This window comes from Alligator mississippiensis, chromosome 5 (genome assembly GCF_030867095.1).
Source record: "Alligator mississippiensis isolate rAllMis1 chromosome 5, rAllMis1, whole genome shotgun sequence".
Lineage (NCBI taxonomy): Eukaryota > Metazoa > Chordata > Crocodylia > Alligatoridae > Alligator > Alligator mississippiensis.
This window is the reverse complement of record NC_081828.1, coordinates 51,263,305-51,279,773: the sequence shown is the minus strand read 5'-3', so window position 1 is coordinate 51,279,773 and position 16,469 is coordinate 51,263,305. Positions and strand designations below refer to the sequence as shown.

The 16,469-nt window shown below is 46.6% G+C and overlaps 1 protein-coding gene across 5 annotated transcripts in view; it reads right to left on the bottom strand.

Moving 5' to 3' along the window:
* SOAT1 (sterol O-acyltransferase 1) overlaps positions 1-13,525 on the bottom strand; it is a 36,934-nt gene extending 23,409 nt beyond the window's left edge. The window contains exons 1-3 of one of the 5 annotated variants that reach the window (XM_019500248.2): positions 13,427-13,525; positions 12,800-12,875; positions 8,833-8,976 (exon numbers count right to left, since the gene is read on the bottom strand). In XM_019500248.2, the coding sequence (XP_019355793.1) occupies positions 8,833-8,965 (133 nt within the window). In that variant the 5' untranslated portion in view covers positions 8,966-8,976; positions 12,800-12,875; positions 13,427-13,525. Of the gene's footprint in view, positions 1-8,832; positions 8,977-12,799; positions 12,876-13,394 lie in introns of those variants that run through there. The other 4 variants (XM_019500250.2, XM_019500249.2, XM_019500251.2 and 1 more) reach the window with 4 other exon arrangements.
* Between the last annotated feature and the right edge of the window lie 2,944 nt (positions 13,526-16,469).

The following is a 16,469-nucleotide window of genomic DNA, read 5'->3' as shown; positions in this document are numbered from 1 at the left end:
CCAAGCATGCATTAGGGATCTTCTGAGGACTATAATACAGAACTGCTGGGAATCAGTTTCCTCCTCCCTCCAAAAACACACACACACACACACACACACACACACACACACACACACACAGCTGATTGCCACATTGCCAAGTGCGCCATTTTATCAGGTGTTTACAGGTGCATGATGCAAACTAAAAGCATTCAGGCACTTTAAAAGGCTCTCTTAAGATTAGTTGTGTGGGACTATAAACACAGTTTTGCATCTGACATCTACTTGTCACTGAAGGAATTTAAAATACTTCAATATTACTTTATCCTGATCATTCTGAGAGAGATATCTTGTACCAGAGGAGGTACAAAGAAAGGTTAAGATCACAGATCAATTCAGTAATAGAAGATTAGATTTTAGCCCCAAATCTCAGCCACTACATGTGACAGTACCTGCCTGAAGTAACCCTAACGAGGAACCAGCCTAATGCAATACTATTGCACAACACCTAAAACATGTCTCATTACAATATACTGTGTACCAATGTCTTAACTGCTTATTCTGAATCATGCCCATCTGTACAGCTAACTAGCACATACAAATATCGCTCAAGGGTGACTTAACTCACATAATCTACTTAAAAGACAACCAGCTAGCAATTTAGAGCCAATGCATATATATATTAAAATAAATAAATAAATAAATAAATAAATAAATAAAAATAATCAGATTAAAACTACAAAGACTAGACATACAACTTCAGATATTTTCACTCAATAGCAAGCTTAAAGCAGCAGCATTATCCAAATTAAACAAAAAAGAAATCACTGCTGCAGCTGTGTCTTCTCCAGGCTTTACTGCCATTCAAGAAGCAGAGAACATTGTTGACATTGACTTTGGAAATCAGGATATAGATCTGCCTCTTGTGGAATCCACAGGATATAATACTGGAGTCTCCATAAAGCACATCTCGGTAGGCTGGATCAATAACCATGCAACTGAAAACTTAAGTCAAAACAAAGTAATTAGTCGGTGCATCACTACCACTCATGCCTGCTGTTGTGACCCAAGCCATAGCTGAAACCCCTTAGTTAAAGCTGTAATTAGATTGAAAACAAAGTTTCCTCCTTTTTACTGTCAAATTTGCCACACACACGCACGCACGCGCACACGCACACACGCACACACGCACACACGCACACACGCACACACGCACACACGCACACACGCACACTCTTTGTTACTTAAGAGCTCCAGCATTGCCCAACAGGCTTTACTCACAGCAAACAAAGAGACTCCACTTGCTCTCAAGTCACATTAGTCATCCAAGAAGTCAAGTCATGCACCACATTCTCTCACAACGAGGCAATTAAGAAAGCCATCCAGAGAAAAAGCTTATTGCCTATTTGCTGTCTGGTCTTTAGATAATATCCAGAATGCTGTTAAGTTTTGTAAAAGGAGACCAGGAGCAAAAATTTTGTCTCTAGTCTTTAAAAAACATCTCTCCATTTAGTTTTTAAAATTGTACCCATTCTGGTAGGCAGGTACCTTTGGTAACATCCAGTGTTGGCCAAAACCAAAATATTATTGATCAAAATTACTCCTGGGTATATTCCCATGTTTATATATTAAATAGATAGCAGAGAATGCTCTTAATAAACCAAGTGAGAAGCAAGGGCTTTTTTGGGGTGGTGAGGGAGCAGGGGGAAAGAGCATTACATCCAAGAACAGGCATTACACATAAACCAGTGATCAGAAATCAGTTTAAACCTGTAACAGAACCCGTTTGAAAATGGCTGAAACTGATTTGAGATAAACCTGGTGGAATGTAGTATCAGACTTAACTGATTTTGGTCAAGCCAGTTTATGAGAATGTCTGTCCCAGACCAATTAGATTAACTGTATAGTTCAGATACACTTAGACAGGCTTTTAAAATGACTTGAAAAATGCTCTCCATTCCAAAGCTTGTCAAACTATTCCAGCTATACAGTTGGTCCAATAAAAGATATCACTCCAAAAGAATCCTTGCTTCATGCATAATTCTTAGACCAAAGCTACAACACTCTAAACGTAGCCTTAATAAACCAAGGCACCCAAATAAGACAGTTTTGACAGAGGGCATTCTTCTAAGAGTACTTGTTGATTCCATTCTAGACCCAACTCCAATTATTTGTCGGAGCAGGATGCTGCAGCTCGCTTGAAGAAAGAGCTGGAAAAAGAATCCAAATATCACATCAGTATTTGTGGATGACCACACAGTTCTTTGCCGGATTCCAAATCTACTATGTAGACATAAATGGATCAGGTGACAAAAATAAATAAATAAATAAATAAATCCTGTTCATCTCTCTCAGCAGACAGAAGAAAAGCTGCTCCAGTCAGTTATGCAAATATTATTGATACACCTATTTCATATTTCTGAAGTGACTGAACATCCACAGCAGGAAACCTGGATACAAATTATTCAGTGTTGGAATTCAGCATGGAATAAGCCAGTCTTCTCCTACAATAAGCCCATTAAAGGAAAAAAAAAAAACCCAACAACTTTAAATGCTCATACGCAAAAAGCCAAGGAGTACATTAGATCTTTCCCTTCCTTTGGGAGAAGACTCTCTCTCTCTCACCCCAATGATGGGTACTCTGAAGACAGCATCCTCTTTCTTTGTACAGGTAATAAGTCATCTATAAGGCTCGCAAGCAACCTGTGGAGCAATACCAGAACTGTGCAAGTGGAACATTGTAAAACCTATTGTATCTGGAACACGTTGACATCATCCCCATTTCTTTAACCCTATTATTTTGTGTGGCTCAATCAGCCTTGATGCATTGCGTTTTGCTGAGGTACAGAAGCACTAGGAAATGGAAGAGGATACAAAACGAAGAGAATTCCAGTCAGCTTCTCAAAAGAACAAAGAGAATGTATAGGAGAAAGGAAGAAAAAGATACATAAATCTTCACAGATTAAAAAAAAAAAAAAAAAAAAAGTGGTGTGGAGAAACAGACAAACCAAACTAAGTTAAGGAGTGGGAAATGATCCCCTATATTCTGACTCCAGGTAGCTCACAGCATTATGGCCTCTGCAAAGACCTTGCATATGTTTATGAGTTTGGGAACAGCCAGGGTAGGAAACCAATAGGGCTGTGCAAAATTTCGCCAGCTGTTTCATTTCGAAGCTCTTTCAACTCGTTTCGAGCTTGAAACAGCAAAATTGAAACGAAGGGCTTAAAAACAAAATGAGGGTAGTCAAAACATTTTGAGTTTTGAAACTAAAGCAGGGCTTGCCTGCAGGGAAACAGAACGTAAGGAGAGGGGAGGGGGGAAGGAGTGCTCTCATATTGACCATGTAGCTGGCCAGTGACTGTGGTCCTTCCCTGAGGTCCCTTCCAATCCCAGTGCTCTGGGGGAGGGATGGAAAGACAGCATAAAAGGCAGCATTGTTTGAACTGGCCTGTTTTCTGTCACCCATGTCATCAGTTTTGCTTGTCAGCAGCCTGAGGAGCAGTTTCTCAGAAACCCCTGCAGGATCCATCTTCTTGAAACACAGCAGGCTTTGTGGCCTCAGCAGGGGCTACCATCCCTGCAGTTTTCACCCTGCTGTGCTTTAACACACACACACACACACGACACAAGTTTTGCTTTCAAGTATTTGAGGTGCAGTTTCTCAGAAACCCCTGCATCTATGTCCTTGAAGCTTGGCAGGCTTCATGGCCTCAGAAGGAGCTACTGTCCCTGCAAATTCCATCCGAATCAGGCAGATGTTCTTGTCATGAGTCCTGGGATCTTCCAAAAATTTGTATGTAAATGAGGTGCAGGACAACCTGGTCTGGCTCCACCTCATGGAGGGCAGGGCCATACTAATCGTATGCAACAGGCTGAGAGAGGAGGCAACAGATGGATTCTGGGTGAACTATCTGGGGTGCCATTTGGTGATGTTTGCCAGACATTAAAGACTGGTGAAGAAACAGGAACAATTGGAAATTGGAAACAAAGGCACAGCTCACCTGTGGGAGTGAAGAGAAACTCAAAAATGTGTTCTATGTAGTGGATCACCATGCCTTGAAGAAAAAGTCAGTGCTGAGTGCAATGGGCACTACCATATATCTTATTTAGATGAGCTGCAATAACTTATCTCTGTGGTAGATTACCATCAGTATGTTTGCCCAGTATGGGCCATGTGTTTTACAGTCATGCTCAATGTTGGTTGCGTTTAAATCAACTTCATAGTTGGTTTCCATTACTGAGCACATGCTGCTTTTGGCAGCAGTTTAATGACAGACAATGTATCTAATGAGGCTTCCTTGTATGCAAGTGTAAGATAAAGAGCTCCTCCCCACCACAATGCTGAATGGGGAAAAACAGCCTCAGCTTGTATTCAAGTACATATAGTACCATAGTCTCTTCGTTAGTATGTATTGATTCTATGTTTACTGAAACAGATTTCTAACAATAGCACCCATCAGGATTGTAATCTAGCTAAATTAGAAATAAAAATAGTGCCACTGAAAAAAAGTCAGAATTTGCTCTCCATCAGCCTAGTTTTTTTTTTTCTTTAAAATACGCATGTGCGCACATATACACACAAATGCTAAGCTACACAAGTTCTTCCTTCCAATTACAAACAAACATGCAAAGAAACTTTTGTTCAAACTTTCCTCCTTTTGTGAATTATTTGAGAAAAAGGAAAGGTGAAATAATGACACTACTCTGAAGCTTCCAAAACTGTTCTCATCTTCCCTAGTAAGAAGTTTCACAGCCCTTGTTTGCTACCTGAATGCTGGAAGCTAGCTGGCACATCCATAAGGATGTCAAGAACAACCCAGGTTACAGGAATTTTTTCAACACTCAAGACAATCAATTGTGAATGTTCCCTACCACCAACCCAGGGCACTATAGACCAGTTTGACTAGGATCACGAGAAATCTGGGGACTGACAGGCATGCAATGAAGCATACAAGTCTCTAGATCAGTGGTCTTCAACCTTTTTAGGTTGGAGATCACTTTTGGACCTCCCGCACCCAGCAGGCAAGTCATAGATTCATAGATGTTAGGGTCGGAAGGGACCTCAATAGATCATCAAGTCCGACCCCCTGCATAAGCAGGAAAGAGTGCTGGGTCTAGATGACCCCAGCTAGATACTCATCTAACCTCCTCTTGAAGACCCCCAGGGTAGGGGAGAGCACCACCTCCCTTGGGAGCCCGTTCCAGACCTTGGCCACTCGAACTGTGAAGAAGTTCTTCCTAATGTCCAGTCTAAATCTGCTCTCTGCTAGCTTGTGGCCATTGTTTCTTGTAACCCCCGGGGGCGCCTTGGTGAATAAATACTCACCAATTCCCTTCTGTGCCCCCATGATGAACTTACAGGCAGCCACAAGGTCGCCTCTCAACCTTCTCTTGCGGAGGCTGAAAAGGTCCAGTTTCTCTAGTCTCTCATCGTAGGGCTTGGTCTGCAGGCCCTTGACCATACGAGTGGCCCTTCTCTGGACCCTCTCTAGGTTATCCGCATCCTTCTTGAAGTGTGGCGCCCAGAATTGCACACAGTACTCCAAATGCGGTCTGACCAGCGCCCTATAGAGGGGAAGTATCACCTCCCTCGACCTATTCGTCATGCATCTGCTGATGCACGATAAAGTGCCATTGGCTTTTCTGATGGCTTCGTCACACTGCCGGCTCATGTTCATCTTGGAGTCCACTAGGACTCCAAGATTCCTTTCCACCTCTGTGCCACCCAGCAGGTCATTCCCTAGGCTGTAGGTGTGCTGGACATTTTTCCTCCCTAGGTGCAGCACTTTGCATTTCTCCTTGTTGAACTGCATCCTGTTGTTTCCTGCCCACTTGTCCAACCTATCCAGGTCTGCCTGCAGCTGTTCCCTGCCCTCCGGCGTGTCCACTTCTCCCCATAGCTTTGTGTCATCTGCAAACTTGGACAGAGTACATTTGACTCCCTTGTCCAAGTCACTGATGAAGTCTGAGGAGGGGCGGGGCAGGGCAGGGCAGATTGAAGCCCCAGCCCTACCCCACTCCCTCCCTCACCACTGGGGCCTCGTTTGCCCCGCGCCATGGAAGTGAGGGAGGGGCAAGCCTTGCACAGCCGGGACAGGGTGGCCGACGGAGCCGCGAGGGGCTCATCCAGGGAGTACAGGTAAGGGGGGGTGCACCCGGATCTGCACATGGGCCGGGGCAGGCTGGGGCCAGGGCAGTGCCAGGCTCTTTCCAACCAGGTGTGCTCAGGCCAGGTGGCTGCAGTGCTGAGCGCAGCGTAGGCCAGGCCAGCATGAACAGCCCAGCACAGCCTTCCAGACCACAGCTGCAGCCCCACCTTCCCTGGCCGGGGGGTAGGGGGAAGGCTGAGCCCTGCTGTTCCCACCACAGCTGGCCCACACTGTGCTCAGTAGTGCCACTGGGAGCGAAGGCTGGGGGGAGCTATGGGACCCTCCCCCTCCCCAATGACCCCACTTCCAGTGCCACTGCTGCAGCTGCCCAGCCTGAATGCAGCCCAGCTGGAAAGAGCCTGGAGATGCCCCCGCCCCAGCCCACTGCATGCGCAGATCCGGGGGCATGTACCCCCTCTGCCCTCTCAGGCTGCATGACATCCCCCCACCCCCCCAGATGAGCCGCTCTCAGCTGTGCAGGGCCTGCTCCAACTCTTTACCTGCAGCCACAGGTACTGCCCTGCATTTGGGGGGGCACACATGCCTCCTGATCTGTGCATGGCAGAGGTGGCTGCAGCTGCAGGCTGGGCTTTGTGCCCTGAGCTTCACTGCACATGCCCCCTCGCACCTCCACCACTTCCCTCCCCCACTGACTGACCTGCTGGGCTGGGGGAAGTGGACGCACACATGCTTAGCACCCCCAGCCCAGGATCGACTTCAAGAGGCTCCAGGATCCACCAGTCAATCACGATCAACCGGTTGATGACCACAGCTCTAGATCTAGAGACAAAGGCAGAAAGCAGCCCCCAGAATTGGGGGACAGGGTGGATAAACCAGATCCAGCTATGCTTCAGGTAAGAGATGTACAGATTGGAACTAAGGAAAAATTAGGCTTGGAAGGGACCTCAGGAGATCATCTAGCCCAACCCCCTGCTCAAAGCAGGACATCCCCAACTAGATCAATCTAGTCAAGGCTTTATCTAGCCAGGTCTTATAAACCTCCAAGGATGGAGATTCCACAGCCTCTCTGGGTAGCCTGTTCCAGTTCTTTACTATCCTCCTTATGAGAAAATTCTTCCCAATACCCAACCTAAACTTCCCTTGCTGCAACTTGAAACCATTGCTCCTTGTTCTGTCATTTGTCACCACTGAAAACAGTCTAGCTCCATCCTCTTTGGAACCACTTTTCAGGCAGTTAAGGCTGCTATTAAAATCTCCCCTTAACATAGGCAACATATAGGGAAGGTATGGGGGGGGGGTCATGCCCCCCCTGAGCTTGCCCCTCGCTGGCCAGGGAGTGGGGGCGCCAAGAGAAGTGCTTGCAGCACTTCCAGTTTTTGTCAGCACTTCCAGGGCCAGCGATTGGCCACTGGGGGGGACCCCCCCCTTTGGCTGCTGCCCCCCAGACTCAGGAGGCATCTGTTGCCATTGCGCACTCAATCTTCTCTTCTCCAGAAGAAATAAGCCCAGTTCCCTCAGCCTCTCCTCAGAAGTCATGTGCCCCAGCTCCCTCACCATTGCCATCTGCTGGACTGGACTCTCCATTTTGTCCACATCCTCTCTGTAGTTGGCGCATACTGCACACCACTGCAGAAGTGGCCTTACTAGTGCCAAACAGAGGAATAATCACTACACTCAATCTGCTGGCAACACTCCTAGTAATGCAGCCCAGTATGCCATTAGCCTTCTTCACAAGAAGGGCACACTGTTGGCACATGCTCAGCTTACTGTCCACTGCAACTCCCAGGTCCTTTTCTGCAGAGCTGCTGCTTAGTCTGTCAGTCCCCAGAGTCTACTCGTGCATGGGATTGTTCCATCCTAAACGCAGGACTTGTATATACACTGTAGTGGTAAACTGCTTTGCTTTTAGGTTTGTTTCTTCTATGAAAACTAATGCTTTGTCTTAGAAAGACACTCTTGGCTCACTCCAGTCACAGCTCTAAAGTGAAACACCTGTGGGGCCTGACTATAGTCCTGAACTCCTGTTAAAGAATTTTGATCAATATAGAGCATGGGTGGGCAAGATATGGCCCACCAAGTAATTATATCCAGTCTGCAGCAGGTCCCTCAGCTCCACCCAGCCCAAGCATAGGGGAGCCCTGGCTACAGCACGTGCAGCCAGTCCTACTGCCCCCAGGCACACAGCAGGGAGGGGGTGGTATGGCGGTCAGACTCAGCTTCCCGGCAGCCCCTGGTGTGGCAGCTCACGGCGCCTGGCTGCTGCTGCTAGACCTGGCCCCACTGCCCAAGCACCCTGGCCCATCTGCCCCACACCTACTGCTAGGGGGTGTCAGGAGTGGTGAGTGGGGTCTCCATAAAGGCCAGCCCAGGACCCCTGCAAACAGGGCGTGCTCAGTCAGGCAAATGGGATGGGGCTGCAGGCAGGCAGGGAATAGCAGCTGGGACCGCAAAGCAGTGACAGCATGGGGCCAGGGCACAGCCACTATCCACTATCTATATGTCTCTGCCCATGGAACCAGCACCAACTGGAGACATGACCCACCCCCTCACCCCCCCACCCCCAAAAGCTCACCAAAACTCCTTAAGTGACCCTCCAGCCCACATACTAGCCCACCCATGGTATAGAGGGCTTAGACAGGCTCCCAGTGCAGAGCTGGAAAGAGATCATAGGGGTCACCAGCCAAGTAAAACTACATTAGGAACCCATGATGCAGCTAGCCCTGGATCACAAAACAACGTCACCATTGCTTGAAGTTTGGGACGATCTCTCCCCCTCAGTTCTCCTCTGCATTTCATCCTTCTCAGAGGCCCCATATGCTGAAGAAGAGGTGCCCGATCGGCGATTCCGTACAGGATTGCAGTCTTCACCTGCCATTGCAGCAGCTACTGTAGAAATAAAATTTTTTTTTTTTTTTAAAGTGAGGAATTAGCTAGCAATAAAGCTTAGATTTGTCATCTGTGCTCATTTCTGACATTTTCCATTTTTGTCTCCCTTTGACTGCCCAGTAAAAAAAAAAAAAAGGGGGATGCGGGTGGGAATGAGCAAATTGTCCCATGTTGATCTATTACAAGGTAAGAACCACCCCTGCAACTCCTTTTTGCCCATACCAGAAATACATAGGCAAACTCTCCCACTTCATGACCACCAATAAAGCAAACCCTTATCCTTCATCTTTTACACTCTTCTCAAATAACTGTTGTAAGAATCCCATGGCTCTCTTCCAACAGTTTGCATTAGCCTTACAAAAATCTTGCACTTGGGTAACTGATTTTGCTTGTCATTTTTGCAGCACAGCACCCCCCCACCAACCACCAAAGGTTGGTTTAAAAGGATACCTCATACACTTCCTCCACCCCAGCTCCTCAGTTTTGTTTCTCTGCACCACAGAAGTGAATAGCAGACTGAAAATTCCAACTAATTCCCTTCTTGTAAGTCTTCAGTCCTATTTGAAAGAAGTTTTCCTAGCTCTCAGTAAACCCTTATGCCTTGGTCAGGCAGAATTATTACATTGCAAGCCACAGCAGAAAACAGGAAAAGACCATGTTTATTTAAACCACATCAAATTCAACAAAAGACATTACTGAACTGAGTTATTAGCAGATGTCCCTGGCACTGCCACACAAATCCAGAATGCAGAGATGTCCCTTTAAATAGGATTTTAGATTTTTTTTGTAAAGTGGGGTTCCCAGAAACTAAAAATGAAAACTAAGGAGGCCCCTAAAGCTGCTGCTGCATGAAGCTGATCTTCAAAGCCTCAAGTGACATATACCTTTCATAAGGCAAACACCTTACTTTCATACTATGCTTTTCATAAAAGAGCACTCTATACTAATCAGAGCATGTTGTGCACATTTATGCACACACATGTTAAAGCCATTTAATTGCAACTTTTAATGGTGGGTGTTACATTAATACAAGCATAATTTAAAAAAGATGAGGGGGAAAAAAAAAAAAATGAAGCAACAGAGGGATATCAGGGAGAAGCTGAAGGAGCAGAATACAATTACTCAGCAGGCTCTGTGCAAGACAACAGAGTTGATATTTGCAAACCAGAAATGGGCTACTTCACAATTACTTGAGGCCAAGGCTTCATTTTCATGGCTAATAAAAAACACAGCACCACCCACACAAGCTTCCCAGCAGAAATCATACTGATGAACCACTCCCAAAGGGTCAGAGAACAGATGCTTTCAGTCAAATTACCAATGTCAATTCTTACAGCACTTTGCATTCCCTGGAAACCCTTTTGCAATTGCTTCTAAATAACTTGGGACTATCTACCTTGTGAGGTCAAAGCCAAGGCTACAAGCCATAAAACAAACCAAAGAACAAAGATCATAATAAGCAAGTGAAGCTTTCCTACATGCAACAATATAACTTCTAAGTGTTAATTTAAAACAAACTATGTGCAACTGGAAAGCATATTAGATAATTATGTGCAAACCTTGTTAACAGGTATGGCATAAATTAGCCACACACCCTCCCAGAATGCCACTCCAATCTCTGCCCTATCCGCTGCATGCCACACAGAGGCCACCTCTGACATTTGTGGCATATGTACCGTAAGTTGGCCACCTACATATTAAAAGAAGAGTTACCATGATTACATCTATAACTTGCCCTGCCAAGGCCAGGAACGTTACTGAAATACAAGTCCTGCCTACTCCCAAACCCAGTTAAGCACAGCAGATGGCTTAGGGCCCCCAAACACACACCCAGCACCATTGTCAGGATCTCCCAAGACAGGAGGCCTCTGCACGCCATTTACTCTGCCCAGTTGCCACACCATGTGGCATGAGAGAGAGAGTTTGTTTCTTAGCAGTGGTCCTGGGCTCAGCAGGGAAACAGTATAGACATGATCTATATTCTTGTACCAGGTTAATTGACTCTAGTGCACTGAATCAGGTAAGTAGTTAGAAGGATGTAGTCCACTTCTGGAGGCCCTACATATTGTTACTACTGCTACCATTCTATTTCATACTCACTCTAGTTACCTTATAACTTTGTGCGTTTCCTAATGTCATTATTAGGGGAAGAAGAAGAGTGAATGATCTGGTGTTTACAAACTAAGAGTAACCAAAGTGAAACTGAAGATTAATGCTTTCCTCAATAGCACTTGCAAAGGGCACTAAGGGTCTCACATTCATCTCTGATAAACCCAACCCCTAAGGTACAAGTATGGCATAGAGAAACAGTAATAGTTAGAAAGGAATGAAGGAAAAACACCAGAATGGACCCTAACATATGTAAACAAGTCAATTTGTATAACTGCTTGCTATAAAGTGGACCTTGTTTTAGAGGCAAAGAACCCTCACCTTAGACTGCTTGACCTGATGTTTTTCAAGCAAAGTGAAGGACTGTTTTCCCAAGAACAAACGGATTGTATATTTGGTAGCCTGCCATCCTCATTGTCACGGGAGCCTGCAACTTGCCTTTCAAGAGGCATGATACATTGCTGCAATATTTGATATCTGCCTGTAAGCATGTGGCCAGGTCTTTAAACAGAGATGACAAGTCTCTCCTCTTATCTCCTTTGGAATGCATCCAATCACAACCGAAGGTTAAGTCAAGTCTGATGAGTTAGTTTTCTTTTCTTTCTTTTTTTTTTTAAACAGAAAATATGGAATGCAGCCTAGTCTTCGCTAATGAATTCAAGAAAGTTACAATAGACAGAGTTAATTTCTGGAGTGTCACCGTTACAGTCTAAGACCCAAGAGAAAACAATGAATGACCCGTCACAAACACATGAACCTCACCCTCACCTTTCCAGTAGGCGAGAGAAACGTAAACCAAAAGGCGAATTTCATGTTATATCAACCTTACCCAAAGGCTCCAAGGGAAGTGATCAACTGCATCTACAACTATTTAATCTAGACCTACACAGGACTTAATATCGCCACATACAGTTGGGAGTTAGTAATATTCCTCCTGCTACTCTTTATGCCCTTGTCCCATTTAGCTACCCGAAAAGCGTAGGCAAATATGTTCTTGAAAGCTTTTGTTTGCTGGAGTTCTTTGCATAGTCTCTTCTGGTTTCCTTCCTATGCACTCAGCACTTTATTGTCTTCATAAGACTAAACTTCCTCTAGTTGTGAAATCCAAATGCAGTCTTTTAACTTTTGCTCCAATCACGAGCAATGAGTGCATCACCCCAAACTCCTCCAGGACATGTGAAACCACGAGACACTTCCTCATGTTCTCTCCCCAAAGAAGTTCATATGCGTTAAGCAGAGTAGCCCAATTGTACCAGGGATGTATTTGGTAGCTGTGTTGGTCTGAGAAAAAGAAATGCAAAAACACTAGAACTCTTAGTTCAGAGATGACACCTTTTATTAGACCAACTAAGAAACTGAAAGGAAAAAAAAATTGCAACAGAAGATTTTTTTCGCAATTTCTTAGTTGGTCTAATAAAAGGTATCATCTCTGAACCGAGAGTTCTAGTTTTGCATTCCAATTGTACCAGGTACCCTACCTAATCGTTAGCTTCGGGGAAACTGATTTTCTCCACCTTTCATTTTAAATATTGATAGCAATGCATGTTTATCTTTCATTACAAAGCATTGTGTGTGCATCAACATATCTTTGCTCATGGAAGCAGAGAAAGAGAGCATGAAGTTGGGGTGCAGGCAGGAAGGCAAGCCATGCAGCAACCTATGCTTAAAAAAAAACCAACCCCAAAAACCTTGAGCAATCATCATAGTACGCTACCTTTATTGCCGCTCTCCTTTTAAGTTAAACAGAAAGGTCCCAGTTTAGGTCCCTCTAAAGGGAAAGATCAGCTCACCTATAAGAATTCAAATGGAAGATATTTAATGAGCAAAAAGAGTCTGTTAAGAGTCAGCAAAATATTCCCAATGTGTTAAATATGGGCTCAGAAGACTAGTGTCAAACTACAGAAGGGTACAGCCCTCTCTGTCAGGTTTCCCAGTTGTGCGCAGGCAAGGGGTGGGGGGGGGAAGTGAAGTCTCCCAGTTGTGATGGGTCAGTGTGACCACGGTGTGCTGCCCTAAGGGCGCGGGGTCCGTCCAGCCCCCAGCGATTCTCACCCAGGGCCGCCCCGAGCTCCTTCCGAGGGTGCCCCGCCTAGACAGAGCCCGGAGCGAGCGCGGGAAGCCCCCGCCCGCGCCCCTCGGCGGCAGAAGGAAACAGGAGCTGCCAAGCAAGAGCCGGTGCTTCCCCGGGCCGGAGCCCAGCGGCTGCCTCCAGCCGCAGGCGGGGCCGAGACCCACGGCAGAGCGCGCCCCCCGGAGCCGGCTGCCTGTCCCGGGCGCCCCGGCAGCGACCGCGGGGCTCCGGACCTGACCTGTCCCGTCCCGCTCCAGCCCGCCGCGTCACCTGGGCGGGTCGGCATCTGATGCTCCAAGCGGAGCCGGACGGCGCGAACCTCTACCTGCTCCCCCGGCCTCGCGTCACCGCGCCGAGAAGTGAGGAGCGTCCCCGCTCATTGGCTGCCTGCCGGGCGAGGCCCCGCCCCTCGGCGGCCGCCCAGGCCGCGGGGCGGGGCGGGCCGGTGTGTCCCCGCTGCTCGTAAGCCGGAAGCGGGCGGACGCATGTGGTGCGCACGTGGGCCGCTGGGGTGACGCCACTCCAGCCCTGCTTTTTTCTCCTCGCAGGGAGCGAGGAACAGCCCGCCTGGGAGCGTTGGCGGGTCCCCTGATGCCCCATTGCAATGCGGATCCCGTCTTCTTGCATAGGAAACGGGGGGGGGGGGCGCAAGGGATGCTCAACTGCAGCGCCCCCTCCAAGCAGCCTCAGCCCCAACCCCAACCCGCTCTGGAGGCGGCCGCAGTTAGAGCGATGCCTGAGGGCTGCAGAGATTATTTCAGCACCTTGATAGCTTTGCTCTGGCTAGGCAGCGTCTTGCTGGTAGTACTGAACAAGCCTCCTTAGGTTCCAAAAAAAACAACCTGGGGGTGCACTGATCTATTGGGTGGCTATCCTATCGTACTCATAAAAGGAGAAATGACATTATTGGCTTGTTTTGATTGTTGTAGCCAATAATTATGGCCATATACCCAGAGTACCCTGCTGAGCATAGTCTGGTCCCAGCACCCAGGCGCTGGCCAGAGCCCACACAGTAGACTACAGGTCCCAATGAGCAGTGGGGGGAGAGGGGCGATGGCACAGGGCACCACACTCAGCAATAAAGGGGCATTACCTTCTGCTGCCACTGCGATAACAACAAACCACGCACAGCAGGGGCCTGGGTATCAGGACTGCCGTGGAGACAGTGGGTTGTACATAGGCCACGTAAGGCACTGTGCGAGGGACATTCTGCTTAGTTGGACACTTGGGCACATTTGCAAAAGCAGCTTCTCTTTGGCAGCTGTGTAGGGCCCACCAGCTCTGAAGCAGTGATGTGCTCTAGGGCTCAGTAGTTTAAAATGCCTTGCACTATTACTAGATATCAGTTATCAGATCAGCATGAGCCCATATGGTTGGTTAAACATTGGCAATTGGTATCAGCCAAAAAAGGCTTTATCGGTGCACCCCTAAAAAAACAACACATTTGTTCCATCGCAACAATAACAACAACAAAAGGTGAGGACAGCAAGTCCTGAGAAGGTATGGATCAACCTAGAATTTTGAAGAGGGAGGTTCAGGCAGTGAGGTGCCTCATCACATACAAAACAACATTTTATTCCCGTTGAGAATAAACTTGAAGCCTTACTCATATGCTAAAGGCCTACAGCTGGATTACGCAACTTAAAATGGAAACAAGCCAGGGGCCTAGGGCTGGATTTCGCAGTTTAAGGAAGCAAAATCAAGTATAACTTAATTGGAATTAGTTAAAAAACAAACAAAAACACACAAAACCAACCTGCAGGGGTGTGAGAGAGTTTCATTACTAGGAGCAGCTAACAGACTTGCAGAACAAGACAGCAGGTCATATAAAGAGAGGCTGAAAGACTTGGGACTGTTCAGTCTGGAGAAGAGAAGACTCAGAGAGGACTTGGTGGCAGCCTATATTAGGGGTGTACATCTGGGCCTGGGGAAGCATCTTCACCAAGGCATCCCAGGGAAAGACAAGAAATAATGGGCACAAGCTGATTGAGGATTGCATCAGACTGGGCACAAGGAAAAACTTCTTCACAAGTCAAGTGCCAAGGGTCTGGAACAGGCTCCCCCCAGAGGCAGTATAGTCACCCACCCTGGCGATCTTCAAAAAGTGTCTCGATGCCCACCTTGCTGGGGTCATCTGATCTCAGCAGTCTTTCTTGCCCAAGTGGAGGGGGGGACCTGGACCTGATAATCTTGTAAGCCTTTCCAGCCCTTAACATCTATGAAACAAAGACTATCTTGATCGGTGCAACATGAAGACCATTACGTAGAAGAGAGGGTTGTTAATGCCTGTGGAATTAAGATTTTAGAAGGGTCCAGGTAAATTATAATGAGCCATGATGTCAATTGACTCCTTCAGCACTGCCTGACTAGAAATACTGCTACCACTGCCAGGCTGTTGGTTTTAAACTTTGGAAGGAGCAGGAATCAAGGGGGGGGGGGAGGTACAAATGCACCAGTGCCGCCCCCCTCCCCCAGATCTCCCCCTGTGGGAAGACTGCAATGTAAACAGCCCTTGTCCTTTTGAAGGAATAAAAGTATTGTTCACCAAGCATCTCTCCTAGCTGGGTTTGGTACAAGCAAGAGCAACCCAAAGTGAAACCCTTTCAAACCGCTTTACAAAACCTCAAAGAAACATTTCATGGAGAAGTGAAAGCAAGGTTCCCGCCAATTTCTGAGTGACATTTCTCATTTTGGAAATGGCTTCTCATTCCAATAAGATGATTTTAGACTGGGTATTTCTTCAAGGGAAAAAATGGCTCAAATTAATCAACAAGAGCTTTGGCAACTGGCCAGGTACGTTAAATGAGAAATGGACTTGAGCTGGAGAGGTCAAATTCTAACAGTAGTTCAGAATTGTAACATACCAAAGGGAGGGGGAAAGGTTCAGGTCTATGGACCTGGTCTACACTACCCTTTGTTCAAGATTGCTGTTTGCATCAGCCTATGTTGATCACTGGAAAATTTCAGCTTCGTATGACTGATAGTAACCTTTGGTTGTATGCATTTCACAATTGAAAGAGGAAAGGGAAGGAATACCCAAACAAGGAGAACTAGATCTATGTTTCATTCACAAAGTGTTCTATAAATATTCATCTCTTTCCTATTTCAAGATTATGGTCTGGGTTTGCCAAGCATTCATGTGTTGTTCTCTTGCATTTTATCAAGGCAACCCTAAGAAACACTTTATAAAACAAAACAAAAAAACAACAAACCCAACCACTGAGGTTGTTTAATTTTGTTGTAAATAGCTCCCGTGCCTCTGCATACAGTTACAAAGGCGAATACCTGTTTACCTCCAAAGGTGTAAACAACA